Source organism: Triplophysa dalaica, chromosome 14 (genome assembly GCF_015846415.1).
Source record: "Triplophysa dalaica isolate WHDGS20190420 chromosome 14, ASM1584641v1, whole genome shotgun sequence".
NCBI lineage: Eukaryota > Metazoa > Chordata > Actinopteri > Cypriniformes > Nemacheilidae > Triplophysa > Triplophysa dalaica.
In genome coordinates this window covers 22,536,850-22,550,954 of record NC_079555.1, presented here as the reverse complement: position 1 = coordinate 22,550,954, position 14,105 = coordinate 22,536,850, and the positions used below count along the sequence as shown (strand labels likewise).

The 14,105-nt window shown below is 38.0% G+C and overlaps 1 protein-coding gene across 11 annotated transcripts in view; it reads left to right on the top strand.

Moving 5' to 3' along the window:
* Positions 1 to 14,105, top strand: part of ppfia1 (PTPRF interacting protein alpha 1) — a 57,150-nt gene that overhangs the window by 13,557 nt on the left and 29,488 nt on the right. For all 11 annotated transcript variants that reach the window (XR_008908850.1, XM_056766652.1, XM_056766645.1 and 8 more), the window contains exons 9-15: positions 265 to 399; positions 4,121 to 4,204; positions 5,856 to 5,987; positions 6,201 to 6,263; positions 6,354 to 6,436; positions 6,669 to 6,810; positions 13,650 to 13,873. Coding sequence is in view for 10 of the 11 variants with exons in the window: in XM_056766652.1 (XP_056622630.1) it covers positions 265 to 399; positions 4,121 to 4,204; positions 5,856 to 5,987; positions 6,201 to 6,263; positions 6,354 to 6,436; positions 6,669 to 6,810; positions 13,650 to 13,873 (863 nt within the window). In the remaining variant the exon portion in view is untranslated. The remainder of the gene's footprint in view (positions 1 to 264; positions 400 to 4,120; positions 4,205 to 5,855; positions 5,988 to 6,200; positions 6,264 to 6,353; positions 6,437 to 6,668; positions 6,811 to 13,649; positions 13,874 to 14,105) is intronic.

The following is a 14,105-nucleotide window of genomic DNA, read 5'->3' as shown; positions in this document are numbered from 1 at the left end:
AAGACACCTCAAACAGCACTGTAACAATGGAAAAATCCTTCCAGATAGAGAGACATTGTTTTGAATTCCTTATTTGGGCAAGTGAAACTTAAACGGACACATTATGACATATGACAAGAATATGGACTATCACAATTTTTTCTGTTGCAATTAGTCGCCAAACAAAAGTCTGGACTAGATTTACCTGGAAAAATCATCCCTGTCAACTCTTGTGCAGACAGAGGTGATAACAGACAGTGATTGTGTTGTTGTGTGCTTGTACAGATGGAAGAGAAGAACAGACAGTTGCAGGAGAGATTGGAGTTGGCTGAACAGAAACTACAGCAGACGTTACGCAAGGCTGAGACGCTGCCTGAGGTGGAGGCTGAATTAGCACAGAGAGTTGTGGCTCTCTCAAAGGTGAAACCATCTGAAACATCACACACATGCACACAGCAGCTGAACGACTGGAGATGAGTTAAGCATCCTGTCAAGTGAACATTTATTAAAGCGCCACCAACCTTAAACAACATTTATTTAGATGTTAACAGAGTTGGTGGTGTTGCTCATCATGGGAAACAATGTTAGCAGCTGTAAGTTATTACAGTAGAGAAAACTAGTTAACTTTGAGCTTTTTTGCACTATTTTTGCTTCTGGGTTTAAAATCCTCATCTGGCCAACGTCTAAGGATGTGATGTGGCTATGTACTATAGAACATGTCTGTCTCCCATGCCGGTACGTTTGTCGGTTTAAACTTTGAGGCCCGCTCGTCATGGATGCGAGTTAGGCCGGAACAGTAGCAAACTGGGTTCTACTTGGGAAAGTCTTTAGAAATGAAGACGTTTGTACTCTCTTTAACTCATTCCCCGCCAGCCTTTTAAAAAAAATGTTGCCAGCCTACGCCAGTGTGTTTTAACATTTTCACCCAAACTTTAATGGCTCACGGTACATTTTCTGTACTGAATATATGGACAAACAATATGTCAAATGAAAGATCAGAGTCTCAGCTTTTAAACAAAAGAAACCGTATTCTTCTATCTTCATTTGTTCGTTTTTTATCTCTCCGTAGATGTGGGTAGGTTTCTTCAAAAATGCATCACTTTGATTAAACAGCTGAGATAATTAACGTTTTTTGTCAAAGATTCCGCCCAGATTAGATTCAGAACAATTATTAAAAACCGCTAAAACATATAAGTTCTAGGTTCTGGGGTTCTGTACTCTTTCCCAAAGGTGTGTAATAGCACCACCTGCTGTACAACACTACAAACACTGATGGCTGTAATAACTCGTCTTTGGCGGGTAACCGTTTTTTTTAATGGACGAGATAACTCATCAATGGCGGTGAAAGAGTTAATGAAGGCAGTCTGTGTCAGGAATACGGTACCTGACCTGAGGACTTTTCCATCTCTTCAAAAACGGTAACTGTCATATTTTAACTAGAACAGTTAAACTTGAATTTTGTTAATAATAAATACTCATATTACATTTCGTGGTTTTTGTAAAACCTATACGGCTTGAAAGTATGATTCGTGTAATGACCATAGACTGAATAAAACAGACAATGACTTATATATTTTAAGATATCGAATCAGATCACTTTCTCTCGTGCCCCACCCACTCCCTCACTCTTTTTCTCACAGTGTTCACGCCTCTTTAAATTGTGTTTTCAAAAACGACAGTGAGGTAGAATGTAGCTGAAAGGGTAGGTTTCATGACGGTTTAAAGGGGTTTCAACTATACTATGATTTTAAATAATATAGTAAACCAGATTCATGTTACTGTTTAATAGAAAAAGATTATTCCGTTCTTATTGTTTTTTGTATATATTAAATTCGTCAAATTTTGGGGTTTATTGATATGTGTGTGGTTACACGAGGTGTTTCAAGCAGGTCTTGGTCAGCATTCTCTCTCAGATAGAATGCATCTTTTGTTCACACAGTTTCATTTCTGCAATTATACATGTCTAATACATGCATGAGCAACTTGTAACAGACCAAAGACGAATGATTGTTTCATATTTTTTTTTTAAAGAAATGTATATATTTGATGTGTTTCTGACGAAAAAAGCTAGTAGTTTAAGGCAGGAACAGCGCTTTGATGCAGCATCATGTGAGTGCTGATAACACTAAACTCTTTAAACAATATAACATGCAAGAAACAGTTTGGTATAGTGTTGATGTGTTTAATAGTAGGTGCCATTAGGTGTGGGCGATCTAGAAAAAAAATTCAAATCACGATTTTTTCCAGATAGATCACGATTCACGATTTTATCGCGGTTCTTCTTCAAGTTGGTTTTAAGACTATTTTGCAAATTAAAAGGGGCTTCAATACAGCCAAACTAAGTCCCCATATAAAAATATACTCTTTACCATTTATATTTTGAAGAATATTTTAATCAAGTTAATATTAAATGCAAGTGCAAGACCATAAATCAGCTGTTAGCAAAAAACTTTACATTTTGAATTTTGTTTTTCATCTTGTTGCGGCACTCGGAGTAAAGCTGTGGAATGGGCGTGGAGGATAAATATTTTTGGCTGGGTATTTCGTAACGTGGATCTACGACTTTGAGCAGTTTTTTAAAGCCCTCATTTTCCACAGTCTTTATGGGAATCATGTCTTTGTCCAGGTAAAATGCGACCGCGTCAGTGACATCTTTCCAGCGCTTGCTCGTTCTGTCATACGGATACGTGTTTTTTTTTTCTCAAATGGTTCTTTCGGTAAAGTCGTTGTTTAAGCCTTTTACTTTCTGTATGCTTGGTTGTACCTGATTTACTCGCGTGGGATCCCTTTATAATTTGACTGTCGGCATACTCTTTCAGTCCCTTTTATTTTGAGGTGGTTAAAAAGGATCGTTGTGTTGCCTTACGACGCTCGAATCTTATCATTGCCACATTTGCAAATAACTGTTGTTTGGGCCGTGTCAGTTGGGGAAAACCCAAACCATTTCAATATTACTGATGTAGAATTTTTTTAGGGACCAAGTCCTCCGTTTTTCCCTCCATCTTCACTGACCGCGTCACTTAATCTTACTGAATTCACAAGCAACGTATACGAGCTTGTTTACATGGCGCAAGTATGTTGACGAATTCTATAGAACAGCACTATATAGGACGATTTAACGATTTTCCCGAAAAAGTGGATCGTGCAGTCATTATAATCGTTCGCGATCTAATATCGTCATATCGCACACCCCTAGGTGCCATAACAAGCTGATGCAGTGCAAAACACATCATGTAAGTGAAATGAGTGTGTGGCTGTGTGCACATTGATCCAGCTTGTCTCCCTATCAGCAGCTGATGATCACACATACATGAGTGGTTTTGATAAAAAACGCGGCAGAAATATGTTATGAGACATCTGAAACGGTTAATGTTGGTATTTAAGCCATCTTGCTTTTACTGATGAGCATGAGCGGACCAATGAGCCAGGCGTTGACTTGGTTCATGTGTGTCTCTTCATTAGTGTGTGTGTGCTCCATGTAAACGCCCAGACGAGTGACACACCTCTGCTCTGCTCCTCAGTGCCTGTCTGAGGGCTATTTCAGTGCTGCTGTCCTTCGCTTTCACACGGAGAACCTCAATTTTACAGGAGTAATGTAATAGAGCTCTTCTTTGTGTCTTCTGATGGCCTGTGGCTTCTGAAAAACAGTTTCCATGTTTCACACTCTCAGTCTTTATCTTTCCTTTCTGTCCTCCACTGTCCTGTATTTAATAGTGTCTCTCACATTGTGTCTGGTGAACAGGGGCAGGACGACCAACCCCATGACATCACCGTGACATTAATCTTCTTTATTATATCAGTTCTGATTGGAGTTAAAACCCCTTTAATAAAGACTGGATGCTTCACGTCCTCTTTGTTGAGAAGCTTGATGTGATGTTTCATGCTTGTGACTGCTAACTGAAAACTTTTCCCCTCTGTATGCACATTTACATTGATGCGTTTGGAAGATTTTTTATCCAAAGCCACTTACAATGCATTATCATATACATTTGTTTCTGAGTATGTGCAATCCCCTGGGATCAAACCCACAACCTTGCATTGTTAACACCATGCTCTTACCACTGAGCTACAGGAAATCTGATGTATGACCTTCCTTCTCTTTCCTTCTGTATGACTTAAGGACTTTTCTTGATGTTTGTAGGCAGAGGAGCGTCATGGGAACGTGGAGGAGCGTCTCAGACAGATGGAGGCTCAGCTAGAGGAGAAGTACCAGGAGCTACTCAGGGTGAACACCTCCCACACCACATTCTCAAAGTTTCTTACTTTGTTTAGTGTTAAAAATGCTTCACATCAGGCTCAAAGCAAACATTACACCAGAACTGTTCCACCTCCAGTATGGAAACATCAGTTGTTAAGAGATCTGTGTGTCATTATACATGTACTGTGTGCGCTTTGTGAGACTCTGGTGAAGAAAAAAGGTCAAATATGTTAAATAATCTTACAAAAACTAAGACTGAACACCTGTTATAGCACAAAAAAGGTGTCTGAATACCCTATTGTAATAAAGATTCAATAAAAGGATGGAGTAGGGAACCGGAAGACATTTTAAACATTTAATAAAGTTATATAAAAGCCGGCGGCCCCTCACGGACGACCGCCGGCGAACAAAACATAAATACAAATACAACCATAACACAAGTTCGGGCCCGGTCCTCTCTCTTCAATGGTCCGGTCGCTCGTTCTCTTATATGCTCCCAATCTCCTACGTGATTCGAGCCCAGTGTGCGCACAGCTGGCGCTCATTCACAATTACTCACCGGACTCGAACCACGGTCTCGCCCCGCCTACTCTACTACATACCCCCATCACCCCTCACAGGCTGGGTGGACCCCCGGGGGGAGGGAGGTAGGCAGCGACGAGACAACAGAGACGGGAGCCGTCGGAGCGACCGGAAAGAGAGAGGGGAGAGGAAAAAAATAAAATTATAGTCCAGTTCCCTGACATGCTGCCGCTCGTTCCTCAACCAGCCGGAGTACTCTCTTTCGCGGTGCCTTGCGGTGGCCTTGGAGCTTCGGTGGACGGCTCCCCCTGGCGGCCGGCGGTGGCTCCTCCTTTATCTGGGAGTCGGGGCGGGTTCCCCGTCCCCTGCTCCTCCCCCTTGGGCGGACGGACGCAGGGTCCGGCCTCTGGCAGGTGGTGGCCGCACTCGGCACTTCCGCCCCCTGCTCCTCCCCCTCGGGGGACGGATGCAGGCTCCTGCCTCTGGTGGACGGCGGCAACTCCCTCGCTCCCGCTTGGACGAAAGCCACCCCACCTCGACCCAGGGGCACGGCAGCAATGGTCGCCGTTCCACCGAAGCTTTGACGGTGGCTTTGGGGAAACGTAAGTGCACAGTGCGGCCACCGTCAAAGCTTCGGTGGAACGGCGACCATTGCTGCCGTGCCCCTGGGTCGAAGCCACTGGCGGACGCCCTTCGTCCGCGCTGCCCGAACTCTCCGGCACTGCGAGGCCACTCGGCGGCGAGGACTCTCCGACAGCATGTCTCTCCTTCCTCCCGGGTTTCGGCACCAAAGGAATAAATCTCCATAAAAGTGAAGGAAGGAGGCGGGAATCGGAAGACATTTGAAAACATTTAATAAAGTAATATAACAGCCGGCGGCCCCTCACGGATGACCGCCGGCGAACAACAACACAGTAAAACATAAATACATATACAAACACTTCGGGCCCGGTCCTCTCTCTTCGACGGTCTGGTCGCTCGTTCTCTTATATGCTCCCAATCTCCTTAGTGATTCGAGCCCGGTGTGCGCACAGCTGCCAATCATTCACAATTATTCACCGGACTCGAACCATGGTCTCGCCCCGCCTACTCTACTACACCTATAATGCATGCCTTTAGTTGCTGATGTATGATATGATGTGCTTGATATTTGAAGGCCCGTCAGCGTGAGAAGATGAACGAGGAGCACAATAAACGTCTGTCAGAGACTGTGGATAAACTGCTTTCTGAATCCAATGAGAGACTGCAGCTTCACCTGAAGGAGCGCATGTCTGCAATAGAAGAAAAGGTAACACACGTTTACTTCTATCTCCACAAATACATCTTACCTGTTCTGATCTCTGGAACATGTTCGAATAAAGCATGATGTTTAAGTGTGTAATCATGTGTTGTGTAAACTACAGCCTCACAGATCAGGTTTAGTTGTGGATTGTGTATGTCAAGATAATTGTAGTGTTGATAGTGCAGTAGTTTTCTTCACGAGGCTTTGGTTTCTTGACAGAACGCTCTGATCCGTGATCTTGAACACGGAAAGAAACTGATAGAAGAGGCTCATCATGAGAAGGTCAGTGTCGCTGTCTTGATCTCTCTGGCATCATCTCATATTGTATGTGTCTGTGTGTTTCTGAATTAGTTTGTTTGTCTGTGACCTCAGGAACAGCTGCTTATTCAGATCGAGACCATGAGGACTGAGAACGACAGGACTCGCAGCAGAAGCAACTCAATGTTGCATCATGGGTAACACATCAGATGTATCTGTGTAATGGTGTAGTGTGGGTCCTCTCTGTTGACCCTTTCATCTTCTCTGTGTTTATTGGATGAGGAGTGCGTGTGGTGTTGAGAGTTTGCTCTCTTTACTCTTATATATCCGTCAGCACTGCTATTTATGCTACCTTGGAGCTAACCTACGCTGCTTAAATAATAAGATCTTCTGCTTCCAGTTGTGATCATTTTCTTTTCTGCTGTGTAGCCGTTGTCATGCGAGCGGCACACCAGATTTCAGGTACCCAGTGTCTGTGTCGTCTGTGATGGACAGTCAGTACGGTGGTGCTCTGGTGCTCAGGAGACCTCAGAAGGGCAGAGTATCTTCGCTCAGAGATGAACCCACTAAGGTGAACATAATGACATCTGTGTTTTGCGACCGCTGCAGATTTTCACTCTACCAAAACTACAGTCAAGCACTTCAGTCACTACTTAGAAGTGACTAAAAAAGAGCTGATTACTCAAATAGTACATGCAAAGCAGACTTTTTTTTCTTGGATTATTACAGTATTATTACTTGCATGTGTCACCAGCATACATTTGATTCATTGTTATATTTTGTGGTTTGATTGTAACATTATTTGTAGTTTGATGAGTTGCAGTGTGTTGATTATAACATTACTTGTAGTTTGATGAGGTGTTGTGTGTTGATTGTAACATTACTTGTAGTTTGATGAGTTGCAGTGTGTTGATTATAACATTATTTGTAGTTTGATGAGGTGCAGTGTGTTGATTGTAACATTATTTGTAGTTTGATGAGGTGTTGTGTGTTGATTGTAACATTACTTGTAGTTTGATGAGGTGTTGTGTGTTGATTGTAACATTACTTGTAGTTTGATGAGTTGCAGTGTGTTGATTATAACATTATTTGTAGTTTGATGAGGTGCAGTGTGTTGATTGTAACATTATTTGTAGTTTGATGAGGTGTTGTGTGTTGATTGTAACATTACTTGTAGTTTGATGAGTTGCAGTGTGTTGATTATAACATTATTTGTAGTTTGATGAGGTGCAGTGTGTTGATTGTAACATTATTTGTAGTTTGATGAGGTGTTGTGTGTTGATTGTAACATTATTTGTAGTTTGATTAGTTGCAGTGTTTTGATTGTAACATTATTTGTAGTTTGATGAGTTGCAGTGTGTTAATTGTAACATTATTTGTAGTTTGATGAGGTGTTGTGTGTTGATTGTAACATTACTTGTAGTTTGATGAGTTGCAGTGTGTTGATTATAACATTATTTGTAGTTTGATGAGGTGCAGTGTGTTGATTGTAACATTATTTGTAGTTTGATGAGGTGTTGTGTGTTGATTGTAACATTATTTGTAGTTTGATTAGTTGCAGTGTTTTGATTGTAACATTATTTGTAGTTTGATGAGTTGAAGTGTGTTGATTGTAACATTAATTGCACTTTGATGAGTTGCAGTGTTTTGATTGTAACATTATTTGTAGTTTGATGAGTTGCAGTGTGTTGGATTGTAACATTATTTGTAGTTTGATGAGGCGCAGTGTGTTGATTGTAACATTATTTGTTGTTTGATGAGTTTCAGTGTGTTGGTTGTAACATTATTTGTAGTTTGATGCGTTGCTGTGTGTTGATTGTAACATTAATTATATTTTGATGAATTGTAGTTTGTTGATTGTAACATTATTTGTAGTTTGATGAGTTGCAGTGTGTAGACCGTAACATTATTTGTAGTTTGATGAGTTGCAGTGTGTTGATTGTAACATTATTTGTAGTTTGATGAGTTGCAGTGTGTTGATTGTAACATTATTTGTAGTTTGATGAGTTGCAGTGTGTTGATTGTAACATTATTTGTAGTTTGATGAGTTGCAGTGTGTTGGATTGTAACATTATTTGTAGTTTGATGAGTTGCAGTGTGTTGGAATGTAACATTATTTGTAGTTTGATGAGTTGCAGTGTGTTGGATTGTAACATTATTTGTAGTTTGATGAGTTGCAGTGTGTTGGATTGTAACATTATTTGTAGTTTGATGAGTTGCAGTGTGTTGGATTGTAACATTATTTGTAGTTTGATGAGTTGCAGTGTGTTGATTGTAACATTATTTGTAGTTTGATGAGTTGCAGTGTGTTGACTGTAACATTATTTGTAGTTTGATGAGTTGCAGTGTGTTGACTGTAACATTATTTGTAGTTTGATGAGGCGCAGTGTGTTGACTGTAACATTATTTGTAGTTTGATGAGTTGCAGTGTGTTGGATTGTAACATTATTTGTAGTTTGATGAGTTGCAGTGTGTTGGATTGTAAAATTATTTGTAGTTTGATGAGTTGCAGTGTGTTGATTGTAACATTATTTGTAGTTTGATGAGTTGCAGTGTGTTGACTGTAACATTGTTTGTAGTTTGATGAGGCGCAGTGTGTTGATTGTAACATTATTTGTAGTTTGATGAGTTGCAGTGTGTTGATTGTAACATTATTTGTAGTTTGATAATTGTAACATTATTTGTAGTTTGATGAGGTGCTGTGTGTTGATTTTAACATTATTTGTAGTTTGATGAGGTGTTGTGTGTTAATTGTAACATTATTTGTAGTTTGATGAGGTGCAGTGTGTTGGATTGTAACATTATTTGTAGTTTGATGAGTTGCAGTGTGTTGATTTTAACATTATTTGTAGTTTGATGAGGTGCAGTGTGTTGATTGTAACATTATTTGTAGTTTGATGAGGTGTTGTGTGTTGATTGTAACATTACTTGTAGTTTGATTAGTTGCAGTGTTTTGATTGTAACATTATTTGTAGTTTGATGAGTTGCAGTGTGTTGATTGTAACATTATTTGTAGTTTGATGAGATGCAGTGTGTTGATTGTAACATTATTTGTTGTTTGATGAGTTTCAGTGTGTTGATTGTAACATTACTTGTAGTTTGATGAGTTGCAATGTGTTGATTTTAACATTATATATAGTTTGATGAGTTGCAGTGTGTTGATTGTAACATTATTTGTAGTTTGATGAGGTGCAGTGTGTTGATTGTAACATTATTTGTTGTTTGATGAGTTTCAGTGTGTTGATTGTAACATTATTTGTAGTTTGATGAGTTGCAATGTGTTGATTTTAACATTATATATAGTTTGATGAGTTGCAGTGTGTTAATTGTAACATTATTTGTAATTTGATGAGTGGCAGTGGGTTGATTGTAACATTATTTTTAGTTTGATGCGTTGCTGTGTGTTGATTGTAACATTAATTATATTTTGATGAGGTGCAGTGTGTTGGATTGTAACATTATTTGTAGTTTGATGAGTTGCAGTGTGTTGATTGTAACATTATTTGTAGTTTGATGAGGTGCAGTGTGTTGATTGTAACATTATTTGTAGTTTGATGAGGTGCAGTGTGTTGATTGTAACATTATTTGTAGTTTGATGAGTTGCAATGTGTTGATTTTAACATTATATATAGTTTGATGAGTTGCAGTGTGTTAATTGTAACATTATTTGTAGTTTGATGAGTTGCAGTGTGTTGGATTGTAAAATTATTTGTAGTTTGATGAGTTGCAGTGTGTTGATTGTAACATTATTTGTAGTTTGATGAGTTGCAGTGTGTTGACTGTAACATTGTTTGTAGTTTGATGAGGCGCAGTGTGTTGATTGTAACATTATTTGTAGTTTGATGAGTTGCAGTGTGTTGATTGTAACATTATTTGTAGTTTGATAATTGTAACATTATTTGTAGTTTGATGAGGTGCTGTGTGTTGATTTTAACATTATTTGTAGTTTGATGAGGTGTTGTGTGTTAATTGTAACATTATTTGTAGTTTGATGAGGTGCAGTGTGTTGGATTGTAACATTATTTGTAGTTTGATGAGTTGCAGTGTGTTGATTTTAACATTATTTGTAGTTTGATGAGGTGCAGTGTGTTGATTGTAACATTATTTGTAGTTTGATGAGGTGTTGTGTGTTGATTGTAACATTACTTGTAGTTTGATTAGTTGCAGTGTTTTGATTGTAACATTATTTGTAGTTTGATGAGTTGCAGTGTGTTGATTGTAACATTATTTGTAGTTTGATGAGATGCAGTGTGTTGATTGTAACATTATTTGTTGTTTGATGAGTTTCAGTGTGTTGATTGTAACATTACTTGTAGTTTGATGAGTTGCAATGTGTTGATTTTAACATTATATATAGTTTGATGAGTTGCAGTGTGTTGATTGTAACATTATTTGTAGTTTGATGAGGTGCAGTGTGTTGATTGTAACATTATTTGTTGTTTGATGAGTTTCAGTGTGTTGATTGTAACATTATTTGTAGTTTGATGAGTTGCAATGTGTTGATTTTAACATTATATATAGTTTGATGAGTTGCAGTGTGTTAATTGTAACATTATTTGTAGTTTGATGAGTGGCAGTGGGTTGATTGTAACATTATTTGTAGTTTGATGCGTTGCTGTGTGTTGATTGTAACATTAATTATATTTTGATGAGGTGCAGTGTGTTGGATTGTAACATTAATTATATTTTGATGAGGTGCAGTGTGTTGGATTGTAACATTATTTGTAGTTTGATGAGTTGCAGTGTGTTGATTGTAACATTATTTGTAGTTTCATGAGTTGCAGTGTGTTAATTGTAACATTATTTGTAGTTTGATGAGTGGCAGTGGGTTGATTGTAACATTATTTGTAGTTTGATGCGTTGCTGTGTGTTGATTGTAACATTAATTATATTTTGATGAATCGTAGTTTGTTGATTGTAACATTATTTGTTGTTTGATGAGTTTCAGTGTGTTGATTGTAACATTATTTGCACTTTGATGAGTTGCAGTGTGTTGGATTGTAACATTATTTGTAGTTTGATGAGTTGCAGTGTGTTGGATTGTAACATTATTTGTAGTTTGATGAGGCGCAGTGTGTTGATTGTAACATTATTTGTACTTTGATGAGGCGCAGTGTGTTGGATTGTAACATTATTTGTAGTTTGATGAGTTGCAGTGTGTTGATTGTAACATTATTTGTAGTTTGATGAGGTGCAGTGTGTTGATTGTAACATTATTTGTAGTTTGATGAGGTGCAGTGTGTTGGATTGTAACATTATTTGTAGTTTGATGAGTTGCAGTGTGTTGATTGTAACATTAATTATATTTTGATGAATTGTAGTTTGTTGATTGTAACATTATTTGTAGTTTGATGAGTTGCAGTGTGTAGACCGTAACATTATTTGTAGTTTGATGAGTTGCAGTGTGTTGATTGTAACATTATTTGTAGTTTGATGAGGTGCAGTGTGTTGGATTGTAACATTATTTGTAGTTTGATGAGGTGCAGTGTGTTGGATTGTAACATTATTTGTAGTTTGATGAGTTGCAGTGTGTTGATTGTAACATTATTTGTAGTTTGATGAGGTGCAGTGTGTTGATTGTAACATTATTTGTAGTTTGATGAGGTGTTGTGTGTTAATTGTAACATTATTTGTAGTTTGATGAGGTGCAGTGTGTTGATTGTAACATTATTTGTAGTTTGATGAGGTGTTGTGTGTTGATTGTAACATTACTTGTAGTTTGATTAGTTGCAGTGTTTTGATTGTAACATTATTTGTAGTTTGATGAGTTGCAGTGTGTTGATTGTAACATTATTTGTAGTTTGATGAGGTGCAGTGTGTTGATTGTAACATTATTTGTTGTTTGATGAGTTTCAGTGTGTTGATTGTAACATTATTTGTAGTTTGATGAGTTGCAATGTGTTGATTTTAACATTATATATAGTTTGATGAGTTGCAGTGTGTTAATTGTAACATTATTTGTAGTTTGATGAGTGGCAGTGGGTTGATTGTAACATTATTTGTAGTTTGATGCGTTGCTGTGTGTTGATTGTAACATTAATTATATTTTGATGAATTGTAGTTTGTTGATTGTAACATTATTTGTTGTTTGATGAGTTTCAGTGTGTTGATTGTAACATTATTTGCACTTTGATGAGTTGCAGTGTGTTGGATTGTAACATTATTTGTAGTTTGATGAGTTGCAGTGTGTTGGATTGTAACATTATTTGTAGTTTGATGAGGCGCAGTGTGTTGATTGTAACATTATTTGTACTTTGATGAGGCGCTGTGTGTTGGATTGTAACATTATTTGTAGTTTGATGAGGCGCAGTGTGTTGATTGTAACATTATTTGTACTTTGATGAGGCGCTGTGTGTTGGATTGTAACATTATTTGTAGTTTGATGAGGCGCAGTGTGTTGATTGTTACATTATTTGTAGTTTGATGAGTTGATTTGTGTTGATTGTAACATTATTTGTAGTTTGATGAGGCGCAGTGTGTTGATTGTAACATTATTTGTACTTTGATGAGGCGCTGTGTGTTGGATTGTAACATTATTTGTAGTTTGATGAGGCGCAGTGTGTTGATTGTAACATTATTTGTACTTTGATGAGGCGCTGTGTGTTGGATTGTAACATTATTTGTAGTTTGATGAGGTGCAGTGTGTTGATTGTTACATTATTTGTAGTTTGATGAGTTGATTTGTGTTGATTGTAACATTATTTGTAGTTTGATGAGGCGCAGTGTGTTGATTGTAACATTATTTGTACTTCGATGAGTTGCAGTGTGTTGGATTGTAACATTATTTGTAGTTTGATGAGTTGCAGTGTGTTGGATTGTAACATTATTTATAGTTTGATGAGGTGCAGTGTTTTGATTGTAACATTATTTGTAGTTTGATGAGGTGTTGTGTGTTAATTGTAACATTATTTGTAGTTTGATGAGTTGCAGTGTGTTGATTGTAACATTATTTGTAGTTTGATGAAATGCTGTGTGTTGATTTTAACATTATATATAGTTTGATGAGTTGCAGTGTGTTAATTGTAACATTATTTGTAGTTTGATGAGTGGCAGTGGGTTGATTGTAACATTATTTGTAGTTTGATGCGTTGCTGTGTGTTGATTGTAACATAAATTATATTTTGATGAATTGTAGTTTGTTGATTGTAACATTATTTGTTGTTTGATGAGTTTCAGTGTGTTGATTGTAACATTATTTGCACTTTGATGAGTTGCAGTGTGTTTGATTGTAACATTATTTGCAGTTTGATGAGTTGCAGTGTGTTGGATTGTAACATTATTTGTAGTTTGATGAGGCGCAGTGTGTTGGATTGTAACATTATTTGTAGTTTGAGGCGCAGTGTGTTGATTGTTACATTATTTGTAGTTTGATGAGGATTCTTAGATAGTGTGTTGATTGTGTTTGTGCAGGTGCAGACTTTGGATGAACAGGAATGGGATCGGCTGCAGCAGGCCAGTGTTCTAGCTAATGTTGCTCATGCCTTTGAGAGTGATTTGGACGTGTCTGATGTGGAGGATGATAGAGACACTGTCTTCAGCTCTATGGACCTGCTGTCTCCTGCTGGACAGACGGATGCTCAGACCCTCGCTCTGATGCTGCAGGAGCAGCTCGACGCCATTAACAATGAGATACGGTACAAATCCTGACATCAGCATCATCCGGGTTGTAAAATATGAGTGCTTTTTATTCCAAAGCATTTTCATTTGTCTTTGTCTATTTACTGTAATGGCAGAGATAAACATACATTTATTGAAGACCACGTTTTTGATGCAGTTTCTATAATCTGAATGTCATCAAAAGGCTGAAAATCATGTTTTTATCAGCATCCCAGTCTAAGTGTTTTGTGTGTGTATGCCATAACGTAA